Below are 27,932 nucleotides of genomic sequence, written 5' to 3' on the forward strand. Positions count from 1 at the left end.
TTTGGCTCCCACGTTTGAAAAAGACTCTCCTTAAGAACCTATGTCAATAGTGGTCTCTTATCCATGGCCAGCAGATCCGTGACCACCAGAATTGTCATTGTTTCTGCTCCAACATTTTTCTTCAATACTCTTCATTGGGGTTGCAGGTGCCTTTTATTTTTCTTTTTAGATGTGCTGGGCAGTTGCCTTCTTACTCTTTGTACCCCTCTCTGCATGGCTATGTCGCCTTCCTGACTGAGTCGACTGGATAGCGTAGTGGTCTCGTCTAACCATTTCTCGATCATATCTTTGAGAGAATGTCTCGGACAAGAAGTCATGTGGTAACTGGCTCTTTTATGGTTATGGCTGATCAGTTGTAGGAATGCGTGGAATATTACACTCAACCCATTGCCCTGCATCGATCCTAGCCTCGCTAGCTACGAAGCTAGCCAGTCGTGGAGGCGATACTGGCTCATCAAGCTTTGGCTTTTGATGCTGGCTCACCAGCCATCCGATCATAGAATCATCCTCATCATTAATAAAAGCACCATGGATCAGATCTATATACTTGAGCTATACTTTCTTCTGAATGCACTTTTGCCTCAACCTCAGATTGTAGTGAACATATACAAGGTCGTTGAGATGCTTCTGTGTCAAACGGTTCCTCTACTTGCTGTGGATGAGGACGAAAGTGGACTAGTTGCGCTCACAGCCACTCGAGACACTGTGGCATTATTGCCACAAATGCGACTTGGCTCGGTGGGAACTGACTGGTTCACACCGAGTCGATATCAAACTAGTCGGTTCCAGCTCGAAAAGACCAGTTCTGACCATCGCACTGGGTCGGTTTGGTATTGCTTGAACCGGGCGGTTCGGCCCAGTTCGGCAGGTCTTATTATAAGGTTATATATGCAAATATCAATTTTGGAAGGGTATTCATATAAATTTTAATATTTAGAAAGACATATATACAAAAAAACCTAAATAATTATCTATACTAATATATCTATATTTTAAAATTAAATAAATATTTTTTTATTTAAAAAATAAAAGAATAAAAGTGATGCCGAATGACTCTAAATTTTACAATTGACCTGAAAAATCTAAACTTTTATTAAACATGTCACACATCGGTTCATACTACTTGTTTATGACAATAAGAGTATCTCAATTTTGAAATTTTGATTTATTTGATGAATGGATTAAGTTTAGATTAATATGTTTTTTATTTAGATCCTACATGTCAACCTGTCTCAAGTCTAACCCAACCTGAGCCATTACTCTTATTGAGGCACTTTAGATGAGAAATGTACATGTAATTTTCCTTGCATCCATACATCCATGCATATTCCAAGAATCCAACCGCGATTCTCGTTAAACAAATGTCACTCTATGTATATACGTCCAAGTTCTATCTTTCTCTCTCTTCCCATGCCCTTATTCCTCTCTCCTCCTATCCCTCCCTTTCGCTCTTCCCTCCAAAACCGCTCCTTTGTCCTCCTCGGTTCCCACCCTCCAAACCCCCACCTTTCCGCAGGACCAGACGGCGGGGATCCGATGGCCATCATGCCCCCACCACCTCGGAGCCACCAGAGCAGCACCGGCGGCGACGGCGACCTCCAGCCGGCGGAGCCCGACACCTTGGAGGCCCACACCACCTGGTACGAGTCCTCCTCCTCCCCGGCGCCCCCGCCCAAGAAGCCTTCTTCTTCTTCTTCTTCTTCTTCCGATTCCCATGACCGCCCCGTCCGCGTCTTCGCCGATGGAATCTACGATCTCTTCCACTTCGGCCACGCTCGCGCCCTCGAGCAGGCCAAGAATATGTGAGCTTTCTGACCCTTAAGAACTCTCGATCTTTTCACTTTTATACCAATCTCTCGGTGTTTGATTTATGAACCGGGTGCGGATTTCTGGGAATGATGGAAATCGCTGTTGAGTTGGTTAACGATTCCAAAGATCTGATCTTCTTGATCTACCATAGAGTAAATATCTTGGATTTATGATCAGGGTGGTAAATTCTGATGGAAAATGATTAGAATTCCATTTTTTTGGAGGTGCATTATGAGGATTGAAAAAAGATTATCGCCAAAAGCTCTTCCATGAATTGAAGGACTTGTTGATGGATAATTTTTGTTTCTTTGAGGGCTTTCTTGTTGAGAGAGTATTGGTTATGAGGATGTTTTCGATTAATTAAACACATAGATCAGAATTCTTCTTTCTCCCTAGATTCTATATTCTCTTCTGGGGCAATGCTGCAAAGCATTAGTCATAGGTGTCCACATCACCAATTATAAGAAGAACTTTTATCATTTGATAAGTTTATGTAGAAGACCAGCTCCATTTATGATTACCGCTTACAATGAGTTTGTTATGATTGCTACCCGAATTTCTTCTTACAAAAATTTTTTTGTTTCATTTTTTTTCTTGTTATTTTTGGAGCTTTCAGGTGAAGAAAGTGCTTGGTTATGTACGGTCAAACCGGTGAAGAAGAGAATTGTTTATTTTAAGGACTAAGACCAGAAACATTACATGTGTTAATTCAAAGTATTCATCAAATAGTAATCAAGGACATACTGAATGGAGAAAAATGCTGAAACTGTGTATGGAATCTTTCGTGGATAATCTGTGACTGTTGAGTTGGAAAATAGTTTTTTCTTTTAACCACTAACAGTAATTTAATGGTTTTGATTCTATGCTTTAAGAAATTAAAGATATTGAATGGATGTCTTGCAATTATGATCAGTGCTTTAAATTTTGCTGAGGGCTGAATGGAATTCAAGGTCAAAGCCACATGCACTAAAATTTTGATATACTTTATAGAATTTTGAGCATATTAGGGTTTCATTTTTTGATAATCAAGTAAGTTTATATCTATATCTATATCTATATATATAGAGGGAGAGAGAGAGAGAGCCAAATTGGGCTACATTTGAGTGGATCTCCACTCAGACCCAACCAGATCAAGATTGGACGATGGAGGTCCTACGTTGATGATCCAAGTTGTTATATTTAATCTACTACCTCTAGGTTGTTTAGATACAAAAAATCATGTGATTTAGAGCATTTAGCTTGTGCATCAAGCGATCCCAAAATGGATAGTCTAAATAATATTAAATTATATATATATTTGATCACTTGATGCATAAGCTAGAGGTCTTCAAATCGCATGATTTTTAGTATGTAAGCTATTTAAAGGTGGTAAATCACATCCAACGGCTTAGATCATCGATGTGGGATCTCTATTGTCCAATGTAGACTTAATCGAATCTGATAGAGATCTGTTCAAGTGTAGCCAAGTCTAGCTCTATGGATATGTATATATACCTATGTGTGTGATTGTGTATACACATATGTATATATGTATATACGGATATACATATGTACATGTATATATGTATATACGGATATACGTATGCACATGTATATATGTATATGTGTATATAGCTATATAATTTTCCCTTCTTTTCAGGATTTTAGTTACAAGGTATTTGATGCTGTGGTTTTTCCTTGATACCAATGCATAAGTGTCTCTATTCTTTTTTCTAGGAAATTTGTTGCATGGCATATTATAGATGGCAACATCACCAGTTATATGAGCTTATATTTTGATATTATCTTTAATTGTCTTTCTTAACAAGTTAAAGTGTTTCTTCATGTTCAATTTTTGGGTTTTGGAGGAAAGATCAAAGTTGACATGGTCAAAAATTGATTAATAACTGATTGAATTAGAAGTTCAAGAATATGGCTTGGAAATTCTGTTTCTATTGGTAAAAGTTGGAAATCTTTTTGGATGACAGGAAATATCAAAAATGTCTAGGGAAATTTCAGAATATATTCTCTCTTGTTATGCAGGTGCTGTCTAATGCTGTGACTTGTATCTGAGTTATTCAAAACATGCAAACAGATTCCACAATGAGGAAATGAGAGTTCAAACTTAAAGAACATGTATGAAAAACCTTCATGAATTCACAAGTAAAACATGCTACCAACATATCTATGGATAGAAGTGTAGTTTATATCATGAAATTTATGTAAAAATAGGTATCTGGTGAGACTATGCGAATCTTTATGCTGCATCTTCTTTATTGAGTCATGATGAATGTTTTGACTTTATGAATTGTCTGAGTATACATGTCTTTAACTTATTCTTGTTATATTGTAAGCCTCATGGTCAGAACATTTTATGTTTCTGAATTTTGAATATTACGTCACCCTCTGTCATGTGTACAATCTGGCTCTTTTATGAGTTCCCATAGCTTTTATTTAATTCTTGTATCTGATTTTTATGTAAAACAATGGATGTATCTGTCCTGAAGTGGCACAAATGAATGTCTTTCAGGTTCCCTAATGCCTATTTACTAGTTGGGTGCTGCAGTGATGAAATTACTCATAGATACAAAGGAAAAACTGTCATGACGGAAGCTGAGCGTTATGAGTCACTACGCCACTGCAAGTATGTAGTGCCCTTGTTTGCTCAAACATTTATGTTATATTTGTGTAGGTATGAAACTAATGTAGAGGTGTCTCATATGCTTGCTGAATTCCTAATCCTTTTAACCATTACGTTATACTGTTCTTTGCTCTGGGCAGTGCCACTGCTTCTTCTTGCAGACATGATCTATTTGTAATTTCTAATTTGTTTACTTGTATATGTTTTGTTTTTGGTAGCTGACATGAAATTAAGTATTATTGATTATGTTTCATTGTAATTTCATTTGAAAAGTACTTATGAAACAACAAGAGTTAATATATATGGAAAGTGTAAATTATGAATATAATAATTGTATCCAGGGAAAGGCACCATAAGAGAGGATAAAGCACATGATAAAACTGTTAGATGTATATATTTTGTAGATAAGAACTTTCCTTTGGGCTGTATGCTCCTGGTTGTATAACCACCTTGTATATGTATAGCACAGCCTTTTGCCAATACATGAATATAGAGAATTGTCCAAAACTCTATTCTCAGCTTGATTCCAAACAACACAAATTGTTGAAAATGGCTTTGCATGTGCACTGAAGTCCAAAGCTATTATGCAGAATATGAAATCTTGTAAAAAAATCGAAGAACTGCAAAAGAGGAAGAGGGGACTGAAGAAGAAGGTGGATCATGGTACTGAGTTATGATTTGAAGAGATGTGGCTTTCTGTTATTATTTGCAGGCCTAGCTTTTCAGACATTCATCAGTTAATATGCAAAAATGGAGAGTTTATTTTATGTTTGTTCTGTTGTACTAAACTTTCTATTGCTTATCTTTGTTTTTGCTGCTAAGATTGTTTCATTCTTATGATAGGTGGGTTGATGAAGTTATTCCTGATGCTCCATGGGTCATTACCCAAGAGTTCATTGACAAGCACAAAATAGACTATGTGGCTCATGACTCCCTACCGTAAGATCAAGTAGCACAAATTTATTCGAAGTTTTATTACTATAACTCCTGATTGCTTCTAATTGCTTACATTGGTGGCTTATAGACTTGGTTCCACTTGCCAATACATCATGCAGTGACCAGGCCAGAACCTTGATTCACCTTAACTGGATATTGAATATTTTCATATCACTAGAACCAATCAAATTGTCAATGTTGCCTAAGCATTTTTGGCCATCTAAAACTTAATTACTAGCAGAAGATTAGACTTGTCAAATCATGACAGAACTATGGGCACCGTCATTTCATAAGGTTATTCATGATCAAGCCTCCTTGTCTCCACCTACAGGATAAAAGATGATTTGTGCTCTATATACCTACAAAAGTCTTTGTTGTGCATTGGCTTCCTTTATCTGGAGCTTTGTGTTTTATTATTTTCCTACTCATCTTTCTTTTACCATGGCCTTTGTAGATATGCTGATGCTAGTGGAGCTGGTAAAGATGTCTATGAGTTTGTTAGTTTCTCATTCTGAAACTTCTAGAATACGATTGGTTTGATTATTCCTTCTCTTTCATGGGTTGCTCAAAATGATGTTGCATGCAGGTCAAAGCAATTGGAAAATTTAAAGAAACAAAGCGTACAGATGGCATTTCAACATCAGATATAATCATGAGGATTGTTAAAGACTACAATGAATATGTGATGCGAAATTTAGCTCGTGGATACACAAGGAAGGACCTCGGTGTGAGCTATGTGAAGGCATGGATATTTAGGCTTACATGTTTACTTTCCAGTAACAAGTTAGAGGCTTAGCTATTCAACATTGTTGCAGATATCTTTTATCCTCATCTTTTCCACCTAAGTTTCACTTGCATATTTTGAGTCAAATCACTTTTGTTTGTTGCTATCAGGAGAAGCAATTGCTAGTGAACATGGGAATAACAAAATTGCGCGAGAAAGTGAAGGAACATCAGGAAAAGGTAGGCAAGAATGTTGTAGATGTTATGTTAGAGTTGTTAGATGCATGTTATTTGTTTGTGATAGTCAATGGCACCAATATTTATGATTACTGGGTTATTAATTTTTTGTCAGCTAAAATTGTTTATCATGCTGGCTAATGTGACGTGATATGAATAACATAGTACATACATAATCAAAACTATCTTACTGTGTTTATCATGCTGGCTAAGTATGCGATAGGAATGATGTTATTTTTACTGTGTTTATCCCTGCAAAGATATCCGTCTTTTGATTCTTATCTACTTAGTGCTTCCACTTAATTTTTCAATATATTGCGATGCAGAAACCTGTCATCTACAAGGTTTTTGTAAACTCTTCTGTTCTTGATACTACAACTGCAAAAAGTTTCTTATCTGCATGAATATTCCAGAAAACCTAAATTAAGTATATTCTTTTATAAAAGATCCTCTCAAAAAACCTAATGTATACCATAAATTTTGATCCTTGAGATCCTTTTCTGCAACAATTTTGTATTAGATCCATTTGAAGTTCCTTCTCACAAGAGTATCTTTTTTGATCAAAGTTCTGTCCTGTACTACAAATAATGCAAATGCCATCTCTTTTCTCTTTATATCTTATATCCTTCCGGCGACATGACTTTAGGCTTCAATATAGTCAATAAGGTTGCTTCCCTAGCAGCAATAAGGTAGGTGGTATTTCAGAGTAGGTATTGGAAAATAACCATTTTCTTTTTGTCTTGTGTACTAGATAGTTGCTCCTATAGTTCTTATTCTTATTCGGAGGATTATTTCAAAATGTGGAGTTCATGACCATTCTTATGAAACTTCATCATGCAGTTACATACAGTGGCAAAGACAGCGGGGACGCATCACAGTGAGTGGGTGGAAAATGCAGACCGCTGGGTTGCAGGCTTTCTCGAGAAGTTTGAGGAAGGGTGTCACATTATGGTAAGTCATTGGAGTTCATGCCCATAATGTCTTAAGCACTGTTGAGAAATCTATATTAATTTAAAAGCAGAAACTTGTTACCCATTCTCTATCATTTTTAATCTATGAGCCAGATATAGATAGCCGACCATCTGTTCATTTTCCTGATAAAATTCAGCAGTGGATTCTGGTATTTCATTGACAGGAAACTGCAATTAAAGATCGGATTCAGGAGGGATTGAAGAGGCAGTCAAGCAAATAAAGGACTAGCCTTCTGGAAGAATCAATAGCCTCAAGAGGTTCTCTTTGAAATTAATCCTTACCCACAGGAAAAGTTAGAGAACTGAGATGTGGGTAGTGTGGTGGCTATTTTTTGTTCTCGTTTTCTTTTTATACGTTGTTCTATCCCCCTGCAATATCAGCCTGTCAGGTGGGATCAGCATCATCCATCAAATAATGGAGCAGCTGGTGCTGCTGTTGTTGCCAATTCCATCCATTGCCTTGGTGTGCTACCACTGCTAAAGCAGTAGGATAGATGACTTATCTCACATGTTCATCCAAGCAGAAAATAATGCATTGTTGATTATTTTATTTTCTTTTTTTTATTGGTTTGTGTTATGGCCACTTTTTTTTTTTTTTTCCTGTGTGCCTGTTCAGTGTGATGCTTATCATGGATCGATATTTTTATTGGTTCTATCCCCCCTCAAGCTTGGAATGTTGGCAAAATTCTTTGGAGGGTTGATGTCGAATTGACATTTTCTGGTGCCCTGAAGATTTTCTGTGGCCAGTTGCTGACCCCATTTTTGTGGGATAAGACTACAGAAAACAAGCCCTGGACAACTATTCAGGGCTTCAGTAGTCAAAACTTTCCATGGAATTATGAACCACTGTAAGATCACATATTCTATAAAAAAATATGCAGGATTCTGGACAATTTATTCCTTTAGAAAACAGGCTTCTCGGCTTTTCCCTTCCCACTTCTGCATCATCCCTAAGTTAGCTAACGTTGGTTCTTGGTGTTTTTGTAAACTGTTGCTGATAAACTGAGCTCAGCAGGATGGTTTCGAGCAATCTTCTGCCGTGCAGGATGGTTTCGAGCAATCTTGCCGTCTCAGCAGGTTTCCATCATCATAAGTGTAATAATCTATCGGTCGATATCCTTAATGGTTTGTCTTAAAGCAGACCTGAGAAAAGAATGAAAAATTGGACTCTTCTGAAAAAAGTTGACGTTATTTCAATTGAAAGAGCAAGCATGGGAAAAGGGCAAGACAATTTTTTTAAAACCTACCCATGGTCCCATTCTCTTTTAATTAATCCTGTAACCAACCTATGATCTTGTAGGCAGTATAGGCCTATTGTCAATTGCAATGTTGTGTAGGTCCATATATATTACTCAAAGAAAAGAGTAAATACCGACAAAAGATTACGAGAAAATATACTAATAAAAAGATAGGTTTTGTGCTAGAGAGAGGCATTGGAAAAGGATGCGAGGAAGGGAATGATCAATTTTCTGAGAATGATAAGTGGCAACTACCATTGCAAGCATGCCAAAGAAATAAGGCTTCATGTTAATTTCTTTCAGCCTTTTAAGTTGTACAGGCCTCTCTGTTATTGAAAACCCTATTTACTCCTTTGAAACTTGTTTTAAGGACCATGAATGACAGCTAAAGCGAAACGATTTCAGCTTCCAACACGGGGCATGTGATATCAAAATTTATTATTTTCATTCAAGGGGTTCTGATCACCCCATTATCAATGGACATTAAACTAAAATTTGTTACATTCTTACACCACTGCTTCCATGCTATACAAATCACAAAGTAAATTACATTGAATACAAGTCATCATGTTCTCTTTAAGGAGCCCGAACATCAAATGAAGCCCAAGAGAAAAAAACTCTAGGTAATTTTGTACTAGTGGATTAAAAAACTTTTGCTGCTTCCAAAGGAGTGACTGACTTCTCAGCAACGATGCACTCATAGAGCTCCCTTATCTTCAAGCCAATAATGGTTTGAAAGAGGCCTGTCCCATTGTTGCTACCAGGGAAGTCGCCATGCTTCAACATCTGCTCCGTTGCCTCTCCATAGTATTTAGTTGAGAGGTTGTTTAGGTGGCTCTCCACATACATCAGCTCATCTAATCTGTCAAACTGCCCGTCCATCTCCAACGCCGAGACCTGAATGAAGAGAGGCGAGTCAGACTAGGAAACTCAATTTCTAGATTACCTACAGCATATTTGATCAACAATTTGAAAAGCAACAGTGTTTTCTGAATGATGAAAGGAGAATGAGACAGAGTAGGATTTCTAACTTTGAGAGCTACCTCATGAGAGAAGTAAGTATCTGGACCATAGAAGAATTTGATTCCAGGGTATGAGCAGCTTAGTTTCCTCCCGCAGGGTATCCATGAAACAGAGGAACCTTCGTCGAAGAGATAAACTGGATTGAAGTACTTCACCCCTTCTTTCATCACCATTCGAACTCTCAGCACCTTCCTTTCATTGTCACCAGGAATTAATTGTGTCGGCAAAACTTCGATTACGACATCAGCATATTGCTTCTGCGGGTCTGCCAAGGGTACAAGCTGTCAGCAATCCAAGAGTGATGAAGAAAGAACGGATATTCTGATATCTGAAGAACATGAGACTCAACATATCTAATTGTCCCATTATTTCAATAACCCAGGTGCAGCTCACCCTCCCCCCCTCCCTTCTCTCCCTCTTTTTTTTTTTTTCTCAAAAAGGTATCAAAAAACATTGCACATGAAGAGTATATATTGAGTCCAGTATGTTTTGTGCATTATTCGACTTATCGATCGGATGCTTTGTTTGTTAGGTTGGTTCATTTATGAAGCATTTGCTAGATATAGAAGTAGATTACCATATATAACAATCATCACTAAGGACAATGCTCTACATTATATGAACAAATTAGTGCCCTGCCAAGCTGTGGCAAAGTGACATACCAACATAAGCATCGAAGTCGGGCTTTCGAGCTTCAATGCTAGCTTGGATGCTTTCGAGGCTGTGCCCACGTTCTTCCACATCACGCTGCAAGGCACAAGACAACATCAGGCCTCAGAAAACAGATAGATGTGGATACATTTATATGCAGATGTCCGACAGGAATAGAGTTCACTGACCTGAGTTTTCCATGCAAACTTCACTTCATCACTTATATCCAAGTAGATACTGAAATCCAGGAGATCCCTTACACGAGGGTCAAACCTGAAAGTGGGCAAATATATCATCAATCCAATCCATCACAAAATAAGCTTCATCAGGCTCAGTTTCATTTCCCAAGGAAGGATTAAACTCTTAAGCTACTGTTTTATATGATATAACTGATATATAACAAAGTATTGAAAGTCTGATCTATTCCTCTAATTTTTATCACCCAAAATATCTAGCTGTTGTTGCTGAAACACTAAATGTTCCAGTACATCATCAAATTGATGCGATAATAATAAACAATAGAAATATTTTGGTAAAATAATGCATTGATTCCAAAGGATCATGATGGTTCTGCATTACTTCTATTACCACTAAAATGGCATATCATAAAGGAAGATATCAGAAAAACTCAAATCTTGTTGAAACTTGAGAGCAATCAGCAAAAAACAATATCAGTATAAGAGCAGTAAAGATAAATAGCAGCAAGAGCTTCTCTCCTCCCCTCTCTTCCTCTTAGCTATATATTATAATTTGTGTCTCTTTCTTTTATTTTCACCTCTTTTTTCTTTCTCTAGTTATTTCTTATCTTTGCAATCTTTCTTACATTATCTGAAAGAATTTAGGTGCTCTTAACCTCCCTTTCTTTCAAAAAATAGAGAGGAAAAGATAAATAACAACAGGAATGCATGCATGATTAACTTAGAGTTGATAAAAGTACAGAATAAGTAAAATGATCATAATAAAATCATAACCAATCGCATCAGGACTTCAGAAACACGACCAAACATGCCACTAGAAAATCCTCATATCCTATCACTTTCAGAACAAGATAAAGAACTCACATTGGATGCAACCCTTCAATGAAGAGGAGGTTTGGTGGCAGGATGAGCTCGGGGGGGTCCAGCAGGCCGGTGACATGGTTGTAGATGGGCTTCTCCACAGCCACCCCTGCTTTGAGGGCCTTCACTTGCTCGTACATGAGGTCGAAGTTGTTGGCCCTTGGATCCAGTGCGGTCACCCCTTCCTCCTTCCTCCCTTCCCTATCCAAAAGGTGGTAGTCGTCAAGGCATATCACAGTGGTGGTGTCACTGAGAAGAGTGTTGGACTCTGGGTTTCCTCCTCTTGGTGGCTCTGCTGCACCTCCAAACACACTGGTTAGCCTCCTCATGAAGGTGCTCTTCCCACATCCTGAGTCTGCTGCCAAACCAATCACCACAGTCCTGGCCTCAGCCGAGCATGAGATCCCACAGCTCGCTCCTCTTCCTCTCCTGCCTTTCCTCCAATTGGTGTAGAAGACGAACTGCCTCCGAAGAAGAGGGGATCCCAAACGAACATCTTCCGTAGTTGAACTGGAGATGCAACATGACAGATGGGAAGAAGACGAAGAAGAAGAAGAGGGGGTGCAAAGTGTTAAAGTTGTCATCTTGGCTGGGTTTAGGTTGGTTATTCTGCTTGAACTGGGTTCTTATAGGGGAAAGAAGGGACTAAAATGCGGTGGCGTGGACTCCATATATATTTCTTTTACTATTGCTTTGTCAGCTGAAAGTCGGTTTCCCTTGGAGTCTGTGTCTCATTCCTCTCCCCATCATGGGCTTTTTCTTCCGTATAAATACTTGGTCTGCTGATGCCCCTTGTTTTGGACCATAAAGTGGGGACTGGGGAGTTTTTGAAGCTGGGACCTGGAAGGGTGGGGACTGGTGACATGTGGTTGAAAGCCTGGGGACAGCAAGGTTGGTGAGGGAGCATGGTCTTTCTGACCTAAATATGAGTGTATAAAAGACTTTAAGAAGGTTATTTGGGGGATATTCTATGGTCCCCATATGGTCATGCCAGTGCGCCACAGAAAAGACTGCTGACTTACAGCGAAGAGGGGGTGAGAGGATGGGGAGCCAAAGGGATGCTCATCTCTCGGTGTGCTGTGGGCAGCCACAGGATCTCCCGAAACCTGGTGCAAAAGCTAGGGGGGGGGGGGTATGAACCAATTAGATAGAATATGCTGTTCTAAACCTAGCATGACAAGTTGGACTTGGAACGTTGCTTTGTTGATATTGCAGGAAACTAGATGGAAACATCACAAACCTGGAAAAGAGAATTAGGTAGCACCTTGGCTTAGAACCTTTTTTGTGCTCCCAGCCTCCAATTACATGCTTGGAAAATATCAATGGGCTAAGAAGAACTCCCAGATTACCACTAAGTTAAAAATGAAATTCTAAAAACTATCTGGAGGCTTGTGCTCAAAATGAACTTTTATACCATCCGTCTTAAGATATCTAACAATCTTAAAATACTTCCACAGGGAAAACATAGGTTAGATATATACTGTTAATTTCTTTATACGCATGAACTATAATGTATATTCAGTTCTATGTCGCCAAATATAGAATATTTGGTGGATATATACTGCTAATTTATGCTGTTAATATAAATGAGAGTGCACGAAGATGGAGGCATTCTGTAGTCATCAAAAAGAGAGAAAAAAAGTGCACTGTATGAGCACCTACGCTTGCGTGCATCGTTTTGCCTCTTCCTCGAAGTAAATCCAAGAGAAACAATCACCAAATGGTCACTACTATGAACACATTTAGTCCACAGGCATTTGACCCTAACATAAACAACTGACTGTTGCAGCATTATTATTCCATACCATAAACCAGAAAGAAATCGTATCAGCTGGAAATGATGCAATGCTTTCTCAAACACTTCAATGTAATAAACAAAAACATTCACTGTGCAGCAAATTTTAGTTTAGAGTAGATGCTGCGAAGCCAATAGCAATAGAATAAGATGAGATTGTATGACCTATAAAGTACAATGCGTTAACTTCTTATGCACAGCTGGGAAAGAGCATCAAAATCAGAGCCAGCAATCCTCTCGCATGTTGGAAGATATGCATCGCTCATCAACACATTCAGATCGGGAACAGGTTGCAGCGAAAAAAGGAGAAATGGCAACAAGAAGTATATGGGTCAAGGTAGAGTAAAGCGGCAGGAGTCGAAATTTGCATGGTCCAAAGTTTATTCTAGAAGTTTCTGAACTTCTTTTTTCCATCACATCTTCACTTGTGCCCTCTGAAGTGCATGTAGACTTTCTGCAACCAGAAGTATTTTGACAGGTAACCATAGAAAAGAAGAGAAAAAATATTAAAAATTAATGAATATATTATATGTGCACGAAGCTATTGTGGTGTGTGGCTGGCAATAAGCATCCTTTTTGCAAATTCTGAGATGATCTGAAAGCTTCAACCATTTAAGGAAAAGGTCTTTCTGGTTTTTCCAACCATTTCTCTATATTAGTAATTTGATCTACACAACTTAAGCAAATTTCTTGAAACTTGTTCAAATTACATGAAATCCACAGACTAGGGAAAACAATTTGAAAATTAAGAAAAAAATGTAAATTATTATTTTCATAAAATATTTCTTTAGAATAGTTCCATACACACCTCAGCATATACAAAGAAAGATATTATTGCATTTCATTACTTTTGGAGAATGATTTTTCAGAAATCAAGAAAACAATTTTTGTGTTTTTCCTTTAAAAAAATTGCTGATTTCTTAAATGTCAACTTATGTACACATATGACATATTTGTTGCATAAAATTCCAAGAACACCCTTACTCTCCAATATGATATAAGCATGTTGCCAAGAATTTGGGGAAAAGCTATAAAGTCAAGTTCTTCCATCCTCTTGAAGGTCTTTCCCTAGATTTTCACCAAAAAAAAAAAAAAAAGGTCTTTCCCTAGAGAGGCTTCTCTTCACATGAATTACGCGGTTTCCATCTTCACCCCAAAAATCTCTACCTAGATGCTAAAAAAGATATTTATCAAATTTGTCCCTTAACTGAAAAGTGTCCTTTTCTGCAACAACAAAAGTAATTTGTATGTTCTATGTAAAGGCTCATAAGCACATCAGTTGAATAAGCAGGCTAACGATCAGGCATTTAGAAGGAAAACTGTACCCATGTTCATGCACAGATCTGTGTGCTTGCAATAACAGAATAAGGGAGGTTCTCGCACAAACCTGAAGGACCCACAGGCTAATAAGTGTTTCTAAGCAGAAGAATCCAAACCCAATCAGGTAGAAAATCTGCATCCATGATCAGAAGAATTAACAACTGTTTAAAAGATGAATTATTTATAAGAAAGAGAACGTTTAGCAAGCACACTCAAGAAACAAGAAAAAGATAATAAGGGATTTCTTGCCTCTAATTACTCTTTTGACCTAGAGTAATAATGAAATTAAGGATGAAAGAAAAAATAAACAACATTAATCCTCATATAATGAACCACAACTGCAAGGCCTTAAGGTACACTGAACAAAGTGATAGTAAACGATAGTACAATTTAATCCAATATTCTCAAGCATACTACAACAGTAAGTTTCCTAAGTTAAATGGTAATGATCATGAAACATAATATATTTTAATAATCAGTAACATTGACTTACCCCCACCAGTACATGATCTGAGAATGTATCAATTGCTGCAAGGATACCCCTGATTGCAGGAAAAGAAAAACAGCATTAAACATTTTGAGAATGATAGCATAAGATCTGTTAATAGATGAAAGATGAACAAGGTGTACAAGCATATAAAATAAAAAAATCAATGCAAGTCGAAAAGTGTAGTTGCAACCATAAAAAAATCCTAGGCTATAGTGAAATGATTGGCATCCTCAAGATTCTTCTAGATTTTCAAATATTAGGCTATTTTAACATAGTGACTTCAGATATCATATGAAGAAGAGAAAGGAATCCTATTTAAATTAGCCTAGTTGTGATAGCCATAGCCAATACTAGAGACTCCTGATAACTGATGACCCACAAATTCAGATTTCAACAAACAGATGGTTGTCGTCGTGCATGAAATAAGATTCCACACATACATTTAAGGCACATATCTTGTGCATGAAATAACATTCTAAACATTCATGTGAGGCACATATATAAATAAACACTGTAAGTAACATTCCACCCATCTATCCATTCATTCTTTCCAGATGCATCTGAATTGTCACCATTGATGAACTAAAACTTAGTAATTTTTTCGTACACAACTAAAACTTAGTATTTAACAGATGGTTGTCATTGTGTATGAAATAAAATTCTATCGGTTGGTGCAGGTTCACGCACTAGCATACCCTAATTTTTTTTTTGGAGCTCTCTCTCTTTTCAAACTTTTTCTATGAATTTAAGTCTAATTTGATATTTTTTTGATATTTCTTGATGTTTCTATAATCCCAGTTTAAGCTAGATGATTTATCTTATTGCTTTAAAATGATACAAATCATAAAATGAACAACATAAAATATCCTCAAATCAAGATACAATCAATTACATACTTTTAATGTCCAACAAGCATACATAATGATATCTAAAATCGGGTTGAGTGGCGATGCCTCTCGTAGATATCCGGATCATCAGCATAATTAGGAGGTACATCAACCCACCTCTCTAATCAAGCAGTATTGTAGTCTTGTACGTTCATCCCATAAGAAACGTGCGTCGGGTCATAAGCACTATCGGATCTCTTGCTGAAGCTCTAGCTTTGAGAGGTATCTTCTAGCCGATAATATGGCTGTGGAGGGGCTTATTCGAATATACCGACAACAAAATCCGACCCATGAGATGCTCTAGGCTGCATAGGGTAGTAACCACCAAAAAATGCCTCAGATACACCATATTCGTATCCGTATCCGTATGGGTCATAGACTGCATGTGCCTGCAGATAATAGGATCCAATATACGACTCAGAACCTGATATGTCTATGGATCCTACTTCACGTGCAAGGTCATTTGCAGCTGCATCGTGTCCTCCTGAATGATCTTGAGAAGCCTGTCTCTTATATGCAATAGTATCCTTGCGGGTGTTAACATGTCGTCCACCATGGTCTCTATCCTGTGTAGCATGCGTAAACTGAAACTCACTGGTGTGGCTGTATCTCATAAACAATGGTCTCTTATCCTCCACTCCCTCCATGGCCAGCAGATCCATGACCACCAGAACTGTCATCGTTGTTGCTCCAGGACTTCTCGACATTCTTCATTGGGGCTGCAGTGCCTTTTATTTTTCTTTTTTAGTCTGCTAGCAATTGCCTTCTTACCTTTCGTGCCCCTCTCTGTCTGTCTATGTCGCCCTCTTGGCCGAGTCGACCGAATAGCATAGTGGCCTCATTCGAGCATCTCTCAATCATATCTCTAAGAGGATGTCTCGGACAAGAAGTCATGTGGCGACTGGCTCCCCTGCGGCAGTGGTTGATTAGCTATAAAAATGTATGGAATATTGCGCTCGGCCCGTTGTCCCGCATCAACCTTAGCCTCATTGGCTATGAAACTGGCCGGTCGTAAAGACGATCCTGCTGCTGGATCACAGGCCATCCGATCATAAGATTATCGTCATCATCAATGAAAGCACTATGAATCAAATCTGCATACTTGAGCTCCACTTTCTTCTGAATGCACTTTAGCCTCAACCTTAACCTCAGATTGTAATGGACATATACAAAATCGTTGAGGCACTTCTGTATCAAACGGTTTCTCTGCTTGCTGTAGATGAGGGCGAAGGTGGAGCAGTTGGGCTCACAACCATTCGAGGAGACCATCTGAGAGAGAATTCGGATAGCTACCCATTTAAGATTTTTCGCAGATAATCCAAAATGAATCCACCATTCAGCTGCAAAAATATTGAATAAAAATAGATATAAGATAGTATCATATTAGTAACTATCTAATGCCAGGTGAACATTCTCCTGATGTGTAACATATCTGAATTTATACTTATCTTACTCACGACAGCTACTTATTGTCCAAAGCTATTGCTGTCTTCTAAATAATTTGGTATATAAAAAAGAACCGTGTTGTACTATGTTAATAATAGAAAATACCGATTAACTTTCATATGCCACTTAAGTTAAGTTACCTCTTCTAGACATAGGCCTGTGACTTCTGGATCAAACTCCATCTTGCAAATGACATTACGCAGAGCCGCCAAAAGTTCGTCATCCATACCAATTTCAGCTACGTTGCACTAGAACCAGGGGTTCAAGTAGTATGCTGCACATAAAGAAGACCGTTTTAATAAAATTATACAAGTACAAGAGCAATCTAATTTTTAATGTTCTTGCTTAGCTATTAGATGCAAGTTTCTATCCATTTGGTAGTCTCACCGCCGCTTAATGATGTCGATGTACTCTTGGGCATGGACTGGATCTGGCTCTATGATCTGAGCCTTTGTCCTTTCCATCATGTGATACAGAAAGCCCATCTAGGGGTACCTCTCGCTATCCACGATCCGAAGTACTTTATATAATGGTTTGATAGTCTTCACTATTGTAGTGGCCCACTACTAGAATATCTGCCTTATCATCAAGTTTTCGACCCTACTCCCTTTAGTGCTGTGTTGGGCATATCTATTTTTGTGCCACTTGAGACTGAAAAACATCTAACATAGGGCAAGTTTCTTCTCAAAAAGGCTATCAAGTGCAACGTAATTCATAGCAAACCGTGTGACTCCTAGTCTCAAAAAATCTCTTCCTGCAAACCTCCTCATCAGTGAAAGGATCCAAATATGGTTATAAATATACTTAGTGATAGTTTGGGCTATCTCCACTGTATGCTGCACCCAATGGATCTTCGCAATGTCCATCAACATGAGGTCGATACAATGTGCAGCACATGAAGTGCAGAAAATATATAGTCGTCGCTCCATTAAGATCCTCCCGGCAGCCTTATATTGTGATCCATTATCAGTGATGACCTGCATGATATTCTCCTCTCCTACCCGATTAATTACCTCCTCCATAAGTTTAAGGATGTACGTGGAGCCGTGCACCTGATCAGAAACATCAACCGACTTGTGGAAGAAAGTCTTCATATCACAGTATGTCAAAATGTTAATGATGCTCCACCTGGTAGGACCGGTCCAACCAGCATACATCACAGTCACTCCATATGTGGGCCACTTGCTCTTGTAGAAGGCAAATCATTTCTCTAACTCTTCTTTATTGCTACCAAGAAGCTCACCATAGATGTTAATCGGGCCTGGAGGATCTACATCGGGACCGACAGCTTGTATGGCGGAAATAACAGACATGTAGTACGTATTGTCTGCCACATTCATTGGGATATGGTTAAAGTGAAATCAGTATCCAATAGCTTGCTATGTATTCTTTTTTTTATCCTTCTTCAGCATTGAGTCAACCCTCTACTGCTTTGAATCTTTATTAAAAAAAGGTATGTGGATCTAAATCATGGATTATTGCTCTTGGTCGAATCTCTCTGGATGACTTTTTTCTACCAAAAGCTCCTAGCATAGAAGCAATCCGGCTACCGCCTCTACTGACGGCCTCTTTGATTGAGAAGGTTCTTTTGAACTCTGGATCTGCTCTGCTACTCCCAGAACTGGAGCCCGACTCGTAGTATGAGAGCCCAAATCAAACCCTATGTCTGGCCACCTTCTGCTGCTGTCATTGATCATCCAGGCTTCCCTGCATGGCAGCCTAAATCTGTGCCTGCTCGTCATCTGGAACGGATACCTCCTCTGACTTCCTAGAGTGATAGAAAGGTGGCTCTGTCACTTGGTGTTCCACCTCCGTCTTCTTCTTGGCAGCCTTCTCCTTCGTTACTTTGAAATTAGTGAGGTGCTTCTTCATCAGCTGTCAAACCTTTCGTGGGTATTTGCAACACATAGATACGTCGGAGCGACACCACCTAAGTGTTGTTTCAACTTGGTTACCCCTTCTCTCCTGAACTCTGTGTTGCACTAGTTTTACTGCCATTGGTGCTGGCCCGAGAACATTTACCCATGCTCCCATCCAATATCACGCTCTAGAACTTTCTTTTTTCTTGATGGCTCCATTCCTACACCGGATCGATCAAGTAAGCCAGTTTATCAATTATTTAAAATTAGCAAAACATTAATACGACAACAATAATTTTTTATCTCAAAAAATACATCTGATTTATCTAATACATAATCCTATTTTTTATTTATATATTTTAAATAATTTCTATTAAAAAATATTTATATATCATAAATTCAGAAAAATATGATTTCTACCTCAAAAATTACTTTTGAATTATCTAATACGTAGTACTAATTTTTCATAATTTTTGGTCTTAATTATATATTTTTTAAAAAAATTTATACTTGAAAAATAAAAATTTTTATGTTACCATGTACATCGTCCATGGATCTACAACAATATTTGAGCTATTTTTTTAAGCCCCCCCAAAAAATGAAGGAGATAGGCGAGAGGAAGCACACCTTTTGTAGACTTGGCTCTTCCTTCTGATAGCCTGAATTGGTGTTTATGAATTTTTTTGGACAGAAAAATCTCTAGCAAGAAAAAAAATCTCTGCTGGGATTTGGGAAGGCCTTCTCAGGCCTTCACAATGCCGCTAAAGGGGCTTTTAAAGCCCCCAGCAGGCCACAGTGGCAATAATGGCACAGCAGCAGCACTGTGGCAATAATGCCACAGTGCTACTTGACTCTGTGCCAACCGACCAGTTCGCACCAAGTCATCATCGAACCAGTTGGAACCGACCGGTTCCGACACAAAAAGGACCAAATTTGGCCGGTCCTATTGTGATTCTAGCCCGAAAGGGCTGGAAGCTTGGAACTGTTTCTTGTAAGTGAATTGACCCGGTTTCCAGACTCAGGTCGGTTCGGTACTGCCTGAACCGAGCGGTTCGGCCCGGTTCGGCAAACTTTCATTGTCAACAACTATTCATTTATCCCCATGCATCCATCAATCCATCAGAGTTGCATGCATGCCTAATATTTATAGAAGCATGAATGAAATATCATTCCAGAAGTGATTATGGAGTTTGAATCTAATTGAAAAAAACATGGCAAACTAAAATATTGCATAAGATTCCTAATATAACTACAATACCAAAGATTGGAAACAAACCGTTACCAAATTGGAGCTGCAGTTTTCGGCCACTTTTGACCTAGAAAATATTGGAAATTTGGTAAAGGCCTATGAGATATCAATTGTAGATCTCAAAATGTCATTTTCAATGAGTTTGAGATCATTGAAATCCAATATTGCAGAGAAAATTTTTATCTCCATAAAATTTTAAAAAATGATTAAATTACATCTATATCTTTCAGCCAGGTTTTGACCTAAAAACTATTGGAATTTCACTAAAAACCTTCAATATTGATTATAGATCTCAAATAGTTCTTTCTAATGAGTTGGAGATCATTGAAATATGCATTTCTTGAAGAGTTATGCCCTTCCAAAAATTGGAAGAAAATTGCCATCAACTTACAGCTATAACTTCTGGTCACTTATTTGACCTAGAAAACATGGAATTTTATTGATGGCATGAGATATCAGTTCTAGATATGGACAAGACCTTCCCAACAAGCTTAAGATCATCAAAATCTGATATTTCTAGGAAAAGTTTTGACTTCTAAAAGATTGCTGCTTTCATATAGAAGCAGTAGACCTCAACCATTTGATGTAACATATCTCCACACAACAAGTTCAGCAAGAACCATAATAATAACTACATAATTATGTTACACTATGTCTTATAATACTTGCAAATTGTAATATAATGGAGTAGCCTGGCCTTATGCAATTTAATGATTATAACATTTTTATTTTCAAAAGTTCAATTTGAAAGTTGGAAGTGGAGTTCAGTTGGAAAAGTTTTTTGTCAAAAGTTCTTACGAGACTCTAAACCTTGGTGGCATTTGTACTCTGTTTGCCAAAAAGTTGTGATCTTTCCCTCTCCGATCCATAGTGGTAATGTTCTCCTGGCTGGGGGTTCAAAAGAAGATCCTTTTGGGAGAGAACTTGATGAAAAGAGGATTTTCATGGACCTTTCAAATGTGTCCTATGCAAAAGAGCAGAAGAGAAGACAGATCATATCCTTTTACAGTGTGAATTTTCATTGCCTATTTTGCAGCACTTGGAGATAACTTGAAGCTAAATTCTTTCCCCGGGGACCTTTACATACTATGGACGTTGTGAGAATTGGGCCACCGATGGGCCGACCTGGACCGAAGTCGGCAGCCTATCTGGAGGCCACTATCCGTTGCCTCGAGGGGGAAGAAATGGATGTACGGTGTTCAGTCGTCGAACTCTCCAGAACCCACCCTTCTATTTCTTGATCCTACGTCACTGTTCCTCCCTCACTGTTCTCCTCCTTCCTCAAAGACCGGCTCCCTGAACGGACGTCAGCGTCGCCAGAGAAACTGATCGTGACTCCTCCCCGAAGTTAGGTAAGCTTCCGACCATCTTAGTTTTTCTCTTCCCAGCCTTCTTCCCTCCCGGTTTCTCAGAATAACAAAGAAAGAAAGAAAGAAAGAGAGGAAGAGAGAAGCGGGGGCTCACCTGTGCGTCTCCTCCGCGGGAAGGGCCAGCCGCCGCGGGTGCTGCCGGTCTTAGCCTGAGCCTCCCGAGCACTCCGGCAAGGGACCGCTCCCTTGTGTTCACAGAAAAGAGGAGGAGGCCGGAGTTCGGACGTCGCCGGCGCTGCCGGCCTCGAGTCATTTTTCCCCGAGCTCCCTCTCCACCATGAGTTCTCCTCCCGATCTCTCTCTCTCTCTCTCTGCCATGGGGTCCTCCCAAGCTCCAGCTTGGGATCTTCTTTCTTCTGTGCTCACGAAGAAGAGTGGGAAGGTTAGAGGAGAAGCCTCCTTCTGTGCTCACGGGAGAAGAGTGGGAAGGTTAGAGGAGAAGAGAAGAAGAAAAGGAAAGGAAGAAGACAGGAGGAGGAGAGGAAAAGAGAGGAAGAGAGCTACGGGGAGAAGAAAAAGAAGGGAAAGAGGATGCTTCGGGAAGAAGAAAAGATGGGAAAAAAAAAAGAAGAGAGGGGAACAGGCCAGGGAAGCTTCGGGAAGAAACAGGAAGAAGGAAAGAAAGAGAAAAGAAAAAGAAAAAGAAAAGAGAAAGGAAAGAAAATGAAAAAGAAAAGAAAAGAAGAAGAAAAGAAAAAGCAAATAGAAAGAGAAGAAAAAGAAAAGAAAAGGAAAGAAAGAAGGCCCATCGTGGGCCGAACTGGGTCAAGCTTGGGCTTTGTTCATTGCGGGCCCAACTTGGGCCCAGTTCAACCATGTTGGGCCCAATTTGGGCTGTACCCCTTTGTGGGCCCAACTTGGGCCCACTTTTGCCTTGTTGGATCCTATCTGGGCCGTACCCATTATGGGCCCAACTTGGGCTCAGTTCAGTCGTGTGGGGTCCTATTGGACTGTGTCCAATAGTATTTTAGATTTTGCTTCACCCTGAAATTAACAAAAAAAAATTATTATATCCAAACAGGTGCACTTGATCTGTTTGTTTAAAGTGGGATTTATGCAAAAAAAGATAAGTAATTTAATACTTCAAAGTATATTTTTTAAAGTATTTGATAAAATAATTATTAGTGATTGATTCTTGAGATATATTTTGTACCTAGTAAAATGGGTCATGCATATTAAATATCATTTGAAATTTATGTTATATATTATGAAATCTGAAAAATGTGACTAGGCAAATGATGAAAAATCTATTTTGTATATATGTATGTATTCTCAGCATGGCTATGATCTGGCCCCGCCAATGGGGATTATTCTTTGGCCCTGTCGACTTGTATCTGTGAGAGACTGGTTTCGACACCGTACCACCTGTGATTAGAATAGTGGTGTTTGGACACCGTAGCACCGGTGTTTAATAATAGTGGTGTTTGGACACCGTACCACCGGTGTATAATAGTAGTGGTGTTTAGCACTTTGTGCGACCCATGCCACTGGGTTTCGTGGCCGTAGCCTACATATGCTGGGATTTCCGTATCATAGTTTTTGTGAAAATGATGATAAGTTTTGAAAAGAAAAAAAAAGTGCTTATCTGTGATTTAATTTTCAGTCATTATTTTGTGTTTTGATTAATTATCTGATATGCTTTGATCCTACTCTGGGGTATTATATTGCTTACTGGGCTAGTGTAGCTCATTATCCTATTTTATTTGTTTTTCAGATCCAGAAGCTTGATCGCACGGGATTAGGGAGTGCGATAAATTTTGGAAGTTTTTGCTAAAATTAGAATTTTAGTTAGTTTAACTAAAATATTTGAATTATGTTGATATATGCAAATTTTGGAAACTCTGCAAGATTGTTCCGTATATATATGTGTATATATATAATGCTTAAGCAAATTTTAGGCACCTATGATAGCATTGATATGTTCTGGTGCTTGCGCGCGCGGGCATGCGGCGTCTGCAGCGCTCCGGGCTCGAGGCGTGACAGATTTGGTGGTATCAGAGCCTAGGTTATAGGATTCCTAGGATTCGTTGGAAAGGTTGAGAGATGGGTAGGATTTAGACAAAAGGATAATATTATTTGCTTTTTGTTATAAATATATTAATTGAAGAAAATATTTTATAATATTTGTTATAAATATATTAATTGAAGAAAATAAGTTATGTTAATCTCATATTAAATTCTTGACTGCTAGGTAGCCGTAAATAATATGGAGGATGAAAGAGAAATAAGGGTACCTTCCCCAAACCCTGACAGCCAATCAATTTCACAAACCACTCCACACTCCGTAGCAACCCAGGCAGACCTGGCAGGAGTGTACCAGTAATGGCACAACTGCTTCAGCGACAGCAACAGATGCAGTTGGCTGCCCAACCTGTATAGCCGATGGATTCCTATTACGAGAGGTTTCGTAGGCTGAATCCACCGATGTTTGATAGTGGATCCGATCCCATGACAGCTGAGACCTGGATCTGGAAAATGGAGATGTATCAGTTACTCCAATTTCCCGAGAAGGTAAAAATCAAACTAGCTATCTCTATGCTAAGGGGAAATGCTGAGATTTGGTGGTCCGCTATGGAGACAGCATATGAGGTCAACGGAATGGCCTGGAGAGATTTTAAGAGGGTATTTTATACTCAGTACTTTTCGAACTCAGTCAGGTAAATAAAGCAGAATGAGTTTTTATCGCTCTGTCCATATCTAAGCCTTTGTTCAATGAGCTGGGTCGATTCTGCCCCCAGTTACAGGGATATTTTGGACAAAGCTTTGAAAGTGGAGGCTGAATTGAAAAGATCCGATAGAGAAAGGGCTGACCTGATGAGGTCTAGACCAGCTAGAAATCAGAGTGGCGGGCCAGGGGATTTCAGGGGCACTCCGATTCAGAAGAAGTCTAAGGCCCGCACTTACTCTGGTAGATCCCATAGTGGGCCCTATCTGAGGAGAGCGGGGGCATGTTATAGTTGTGGGCGGATTGAACACCTGGCACGTGATTGCCCGAACAAGAGGAGGCATGAGCCCAGACCTCCTGTATCTGATGACCAGAGGCCAAGAAGCAATGCTCGAGTTTTGCACTGACCCACCAAGATGCCAGTGCCAATGACCGGATGGTGACAGGTACATTACCAGTCAACTTGGTTGATGCCTCTATCTTGTTCGATTTTGGCTCTACGCATTCCTTTGTTTCAGTTAGTTTTTCTAGATAATTACACTACATACCTGAGAAACTAAAAGAACCATTGCATAATTCAAATAGGGGTAGGAGAGCTAGTGACAAATCTTATACAACTTGACATGTAAGACTTTGACATCATTTTGGGAATGGGCTGGATGTCTCAGTACCACACTCATATTGACTGCTACAGTAAAAGAGTGATATTCTAGATACCTGAAGAACCAGGATTTTTCTTTCAAAGCAATGCACCCGTGTAATGTGATTCATCATTACATTTAATTTCTGCCCTGAAAGCTATGAAGGCATTAAGAAAGGAGTATAAGGCTTATTTAGCCTGTGTAATGGATACCTGAAAGGAGACCAAATTGGAGGATATCCTAGTAGTAAATGAATACCCTGATGTTTTTCCAAAAGATCTCCCTGGCTTGCCACCAGAGAGAGATTGAATTTGCAATTGATTTGATTCCCAATACCACACCAATCTTCAAAACCCTCTATAGAATGGCTCCAACGGAAATGAAAGAATTAAAGGAGCAATTGCAAGATCTGCTTGATAAAGGCTTTATTTGACCCAGTGTGTCCCCTTGGGGAGCTCCAGTATTGTTTGTAAAGAAGAAAGATGGTAGTTTGAGGTTATGTATTGATATCAGAAGATAAATAAGGTAACAATAAAGAACAAATATCTTCGGCCCCAGATTGATGAATCTTGTAAGGTGTACATTGATCATAAAAGTCTAAAATACCTCTGTACCCAGAAGGAACTCAAAATGAGACAGAGAAGATGGTTGGAATTGATAAAAAAAATTATGACATGTGTATACACTACTCTCCGGGAAAGGCTAATGTTGTGGCAGATGCACTGATCAGAAAAGCTTCTGGTAGTATTGCTGCCCAACTCACCTTCGGAAAAAGCTAATGTTGTGGTAGATACATTGAGCAGAAAAACTTCTGGCAGTATTGTTGCTCTACTCATCTCCGGAAAAAATTAATGTTGTGGTAGATGCACTGAGCAGAAAAGCTTCTGGTAGTATTGCTGCTCTACTCACCTTCGGAAAAAGCTAATGTTGTGCTAAATGCACTGAGCGGAAAAGCTTCTCGTAGTATTACTGCTCTACTCACCTCTCAGAAGGAAATCTTGAAAAATTTGAGGAGAGCAGAAATCAAAGTACGTTGGCATGATCTTGATGCACATTTGGCAAATCTATGTGTTCAACCTACCTTGATAGAGAAGATTAGGATTACTCAAGTGGATGACCCTAAATTGCAAAAGATTAGAAGTGACATTGGGCCAGGTTCTCAGTTAGAGTTCAGACTTCTTGAGGACGGATCATTGAGATTTAGAAACTGAATTTGTATTTCAAATGACTCTAATTTGAAGAGAGAAATTATGAGAGAAGCTCATAATACCGGATATACAGTACATTCTGGGAGTACTAAGATGTATAAAGATTTGAAAAAAAAATATCCAGACCTTTTTGAAAGCTAAGGTATGTTAAATTTCGAAGACGAAATTTTTTAAAAAGAGGGGAGAATGTGAGTATTGGGCCGCCAGATGGGCCGACCTGGACCAAAGTCGGCAGCCCATCTGGAGGCCACTATCCGTTGCCTCGAGGGGGGGAAGAAATGGATGTACGGTGTTCAGTCGTCGAACTCTCCAGAACCCACCCTTCTATTTCTTGATCCTACGTCACTGTTCCTCCCTCACTGTTCTCCTCCTTCCTCAGATACCGGCTCCCTGAACGGACATCAGCGTCGCTGGAGAAAGTGATCGTGACTCCTCCCCGAAGTTAGGTAAGCTTCCGACCATCTTAGTTTTTCTCTTCCCAGCCTTCTTCCCTCCCGGTTTTCTCAGAATAACAGAGAAAGAAAGAAAGAAAGAAAGAAAGAAAGAAAGAGGGGAAGAGGGAAGCGAGGGCTCACCCGTGCGTCTCCTCCGCGGGAAGGGCCAGCCGCCACGGGTGCTGCCGGTCTTGGCCTGAGCCTCCCGAGCACTCCAGCAAGGGACCGCTCCCTTGTGTTCACGGAAAAGAGGAGGCCGGGCTTCGGACGTCGCCGGCGCCGCCGGCCTCGAGTCATTTTTCCCTGAGCTCCCTCTCCACCGTGAGTTCTCCTCCCGAGCTCTCTCTCTCTCTCTCTCTCTCTGTCGTGGGGTCCTCCCAAGCTCCAGCTTGGGATCTTCTTTCTTCTGTGCTCACGGGAGAAGAGTGGGAAGGTTAGAGGAGAAGCCTCCTTCTGTGCTCACAGGAGAAGAGTGGGAAGGTTAGAGGAGAAGAGAAGAAGAAAAGGAAAGGAAGAAGACAGGAGGAGGAGGAGAGGAAAAGAGAGGGAGAGAGCTACGGGGAGAAGAAAAAGAAGGGAAAGAGGATGCTTCGGGAAGAAGAAAAGAAGGAAAAAAAGAGAGAGGGGAACAGGTCAGGGAAGCTTCGGGAAGAAGAAAAGAAGGAAAAAAAAAGAGAAAAGAAAAAGAAGAAGAAGAGAGAAAGGAAAGAGAAAGAGAAGAAAAAGAAAAAGGAAAGAAAAGAAGAAGAAAAGAAAAAGGAAAGTGAACGAGGAGAAGAAGAAAAGAAAAGAAAAGAAAAGAAAAGAAAAGAAAGAAGGCCCATTGTGGACCGAACTGGGTCAATCTTGGGCTTTGTTCATTGCGGGCCCAACTGGGGCCCAGTTCAACCATGTTGGGCCCAATTTGGGCCGTACCCCTTTGTGGGCCCAATTTGGGCTGTACCTCTTTGTGGGCCCAACTTGGGCCCACTTCAGCCTTGTTGGATCCTATCTGCGTCGTACCCATTATGGGCCCAACTTGGGCTCAGTTCAGTCGTGTGGGATCCTATTGGGCCGTGTCCAATAGTATTTTAAATTTTGCTTCACCCTGAAATTAACAAAAAAATAATAATTATATCTAAACAAGTGCACTTGATCTTGAGATAAATAATTATTTTATCTGTTTGTTTAAAGTGGGATTTACGCAAGAAAAGGTAAATAATTTAATACTTCAAAGTGTATTTTTCAAAGTATTTGATAAAATAATTATTAGTGATTAAATCTTGAGATATATTTTGTACCTAGTAAATCTTGATTAAATAT

The 27,932-nt window shown here is 39.3% G+C and overlaps 3 protein-coding genes across 5 annotated transcripts in view; 1 reads left to right on the forward strand and 2 right to left on the reverse strand.

Annotated features, from left to right (window-relative positions):
* Window positions 1-1,428: 1,428 nt before the first annotated feature.
* Window positions 1,429-7,852, forward strand: LOC103723866 (choline-phosphate cytidylyltransferase 2-like). The gene is made up of 8 exons (XM_008814939.4): window positions 1,429-1,802; window positions 4,319-4,432; window positions 5,273-5,368; window positions 5,820-5,862; window positions 5,952-6,107; window positions 6,260-6,328; window positions 7,166-7,276; window positions 7,461-7,852. Exons 1-8 carry the CDS (start codon window positions 1,537-1,539, stop codon window positions 7,515-7,517), a joined length of 912 nt encoding a protein of 303 aa, XP_008813161.2. The 5' UTR covers window positions 1,429-1,536; the 3' UTR covers window positions 7,518-7,852.
* A 1,054-nt stretch (window positions 7,853-8,906) lies between these two features.
* LOC103723861 (phosphoribulokinase, chloroplastic-like) lies at window positions 8,907-12,938 on the reverse strand. 2 transcript variants are annotated; one of them, XM_039114701.1, is made up of 6 exons: window positions 12,289-12,938; window positions 11,270-11,776; window positions 10,397-10,481; window positions 10,220-10,304; window positions 9,578-9,822; window positions 8,907-9,431 (listed from the first exon to the last, which is right to left on the reverse strand). In XM_039114701.1, the coding sequence occupies exons 1-6, from the start codon at window positions 12,330-12,332 to the stop codon at window positions 9,177-9,179; spliced, it is 1,221 nt and encodes a 406-aa protein (XP_038970629.1). In that variant the 5' UTR covers window positions 12,333-12,938; the 3' UTR covers window positions 8,907-9,176. The 2 variants fall into 2 exon arrangements, with proteins under 2 accessions (XP_038970629.1, XP_008813156.2); XM_008814934.4 differs by having other exon boundaries at window positions 11,270-12,938.
* A 160-nt stretch (window positions 12,939-13,098) lies between these two features.
* LOC103721651 (secretory carrier-associated membrane protein 4-like) overlaps window positions 13,099-27,932 on the reverse strand; it is a 69,052-nt gene continuing 54,218 nt past the window's right edge. For both annotated transcript variants that reach the window (XM_039114702.1, XM_039114703.1), the window contains exons 10-12: window positions 14,875-14,923; window positions 14,449-14,514; window positions 13,099-13,515 (exon numbers count right to left, since the gene is read on the reverse strand). In XM_039114702.1, the coding sequence (XP_038970630.1) occupies window positions 13,483-13,515; window positions 14,449-14,514; window positions 14,875-14,923 (148 nt within the window). In that variant the 3' untranslated portion in view covers window positions 13,099-13,482. The remainder of the gene's footprint in view (window positions 13,516-14,448; window positions 14,515-14,874; window positions 14,924-27,932) is intronic.

This window comes from Phoenix dactylifera, chromosome 17 (assembly GCF_009389715.1).
Source record: "Phoenix dactylifera cultivar Barhee BC4 chromosome 17, palm_55x_up_171113_PBpolish2nd_filt_p, whole genome shotgun sequence".
Taxonomy (NCBI): Eukaryota; Viridiplantae; Streptophyta; class Magnoliopsida; order Arecales; family Arecaceae; genus Phoenix; species Phoenix dactylifera.

Excerpts from the sequence above, each read along its gene's own strand:
- LOC103723866 (XM_008814939.4), top strand. The coding sequence starts at position 1,537 with ATGGCCATCATGCCCCCACCACCTCGGAGCCACCAGAGCAGCACCGGC. Across the intron at positions 1,803-4,318 it reads CTCGAGCAGGCCAAGAATAT|GTTCCCTAATGCCTATTTAC; the intron begins GTGAGCTTTCTG and ends AATGTCTTTCAG. Across the intron at positions 5,369-5,819 it reads GTGGCTCATGACTCCCTACC|ATATGCTGATGCTAGTGGAG; the intron begins GTAAGATCAAGT and ends TGGCCTTTGTAG.
- LOC103723861 (XM_008814934.4), bottom strand. The coding sequence starts at position 11,850 with ATGACAACTTTAACACTTTGCACCCCCTCTTCTTCTTCTTCGTCTTCT. Across the intron at positions 10,482-11,269 it reads ATTGAAGGGTTGCATCCAAT|GTTTGACCCTCGTGTAAGGG; the intron begins GTGAGTTCTTTA and ends GCCCACTTTCAG. Across the intron at positions 9,823-10,219 it reads CGACTTCGATGCTTATGTTG|ACCCGCAGAAGCAATATGCT; the intron begins GTATGTCACTTT and ends TACCCTTGGCAG.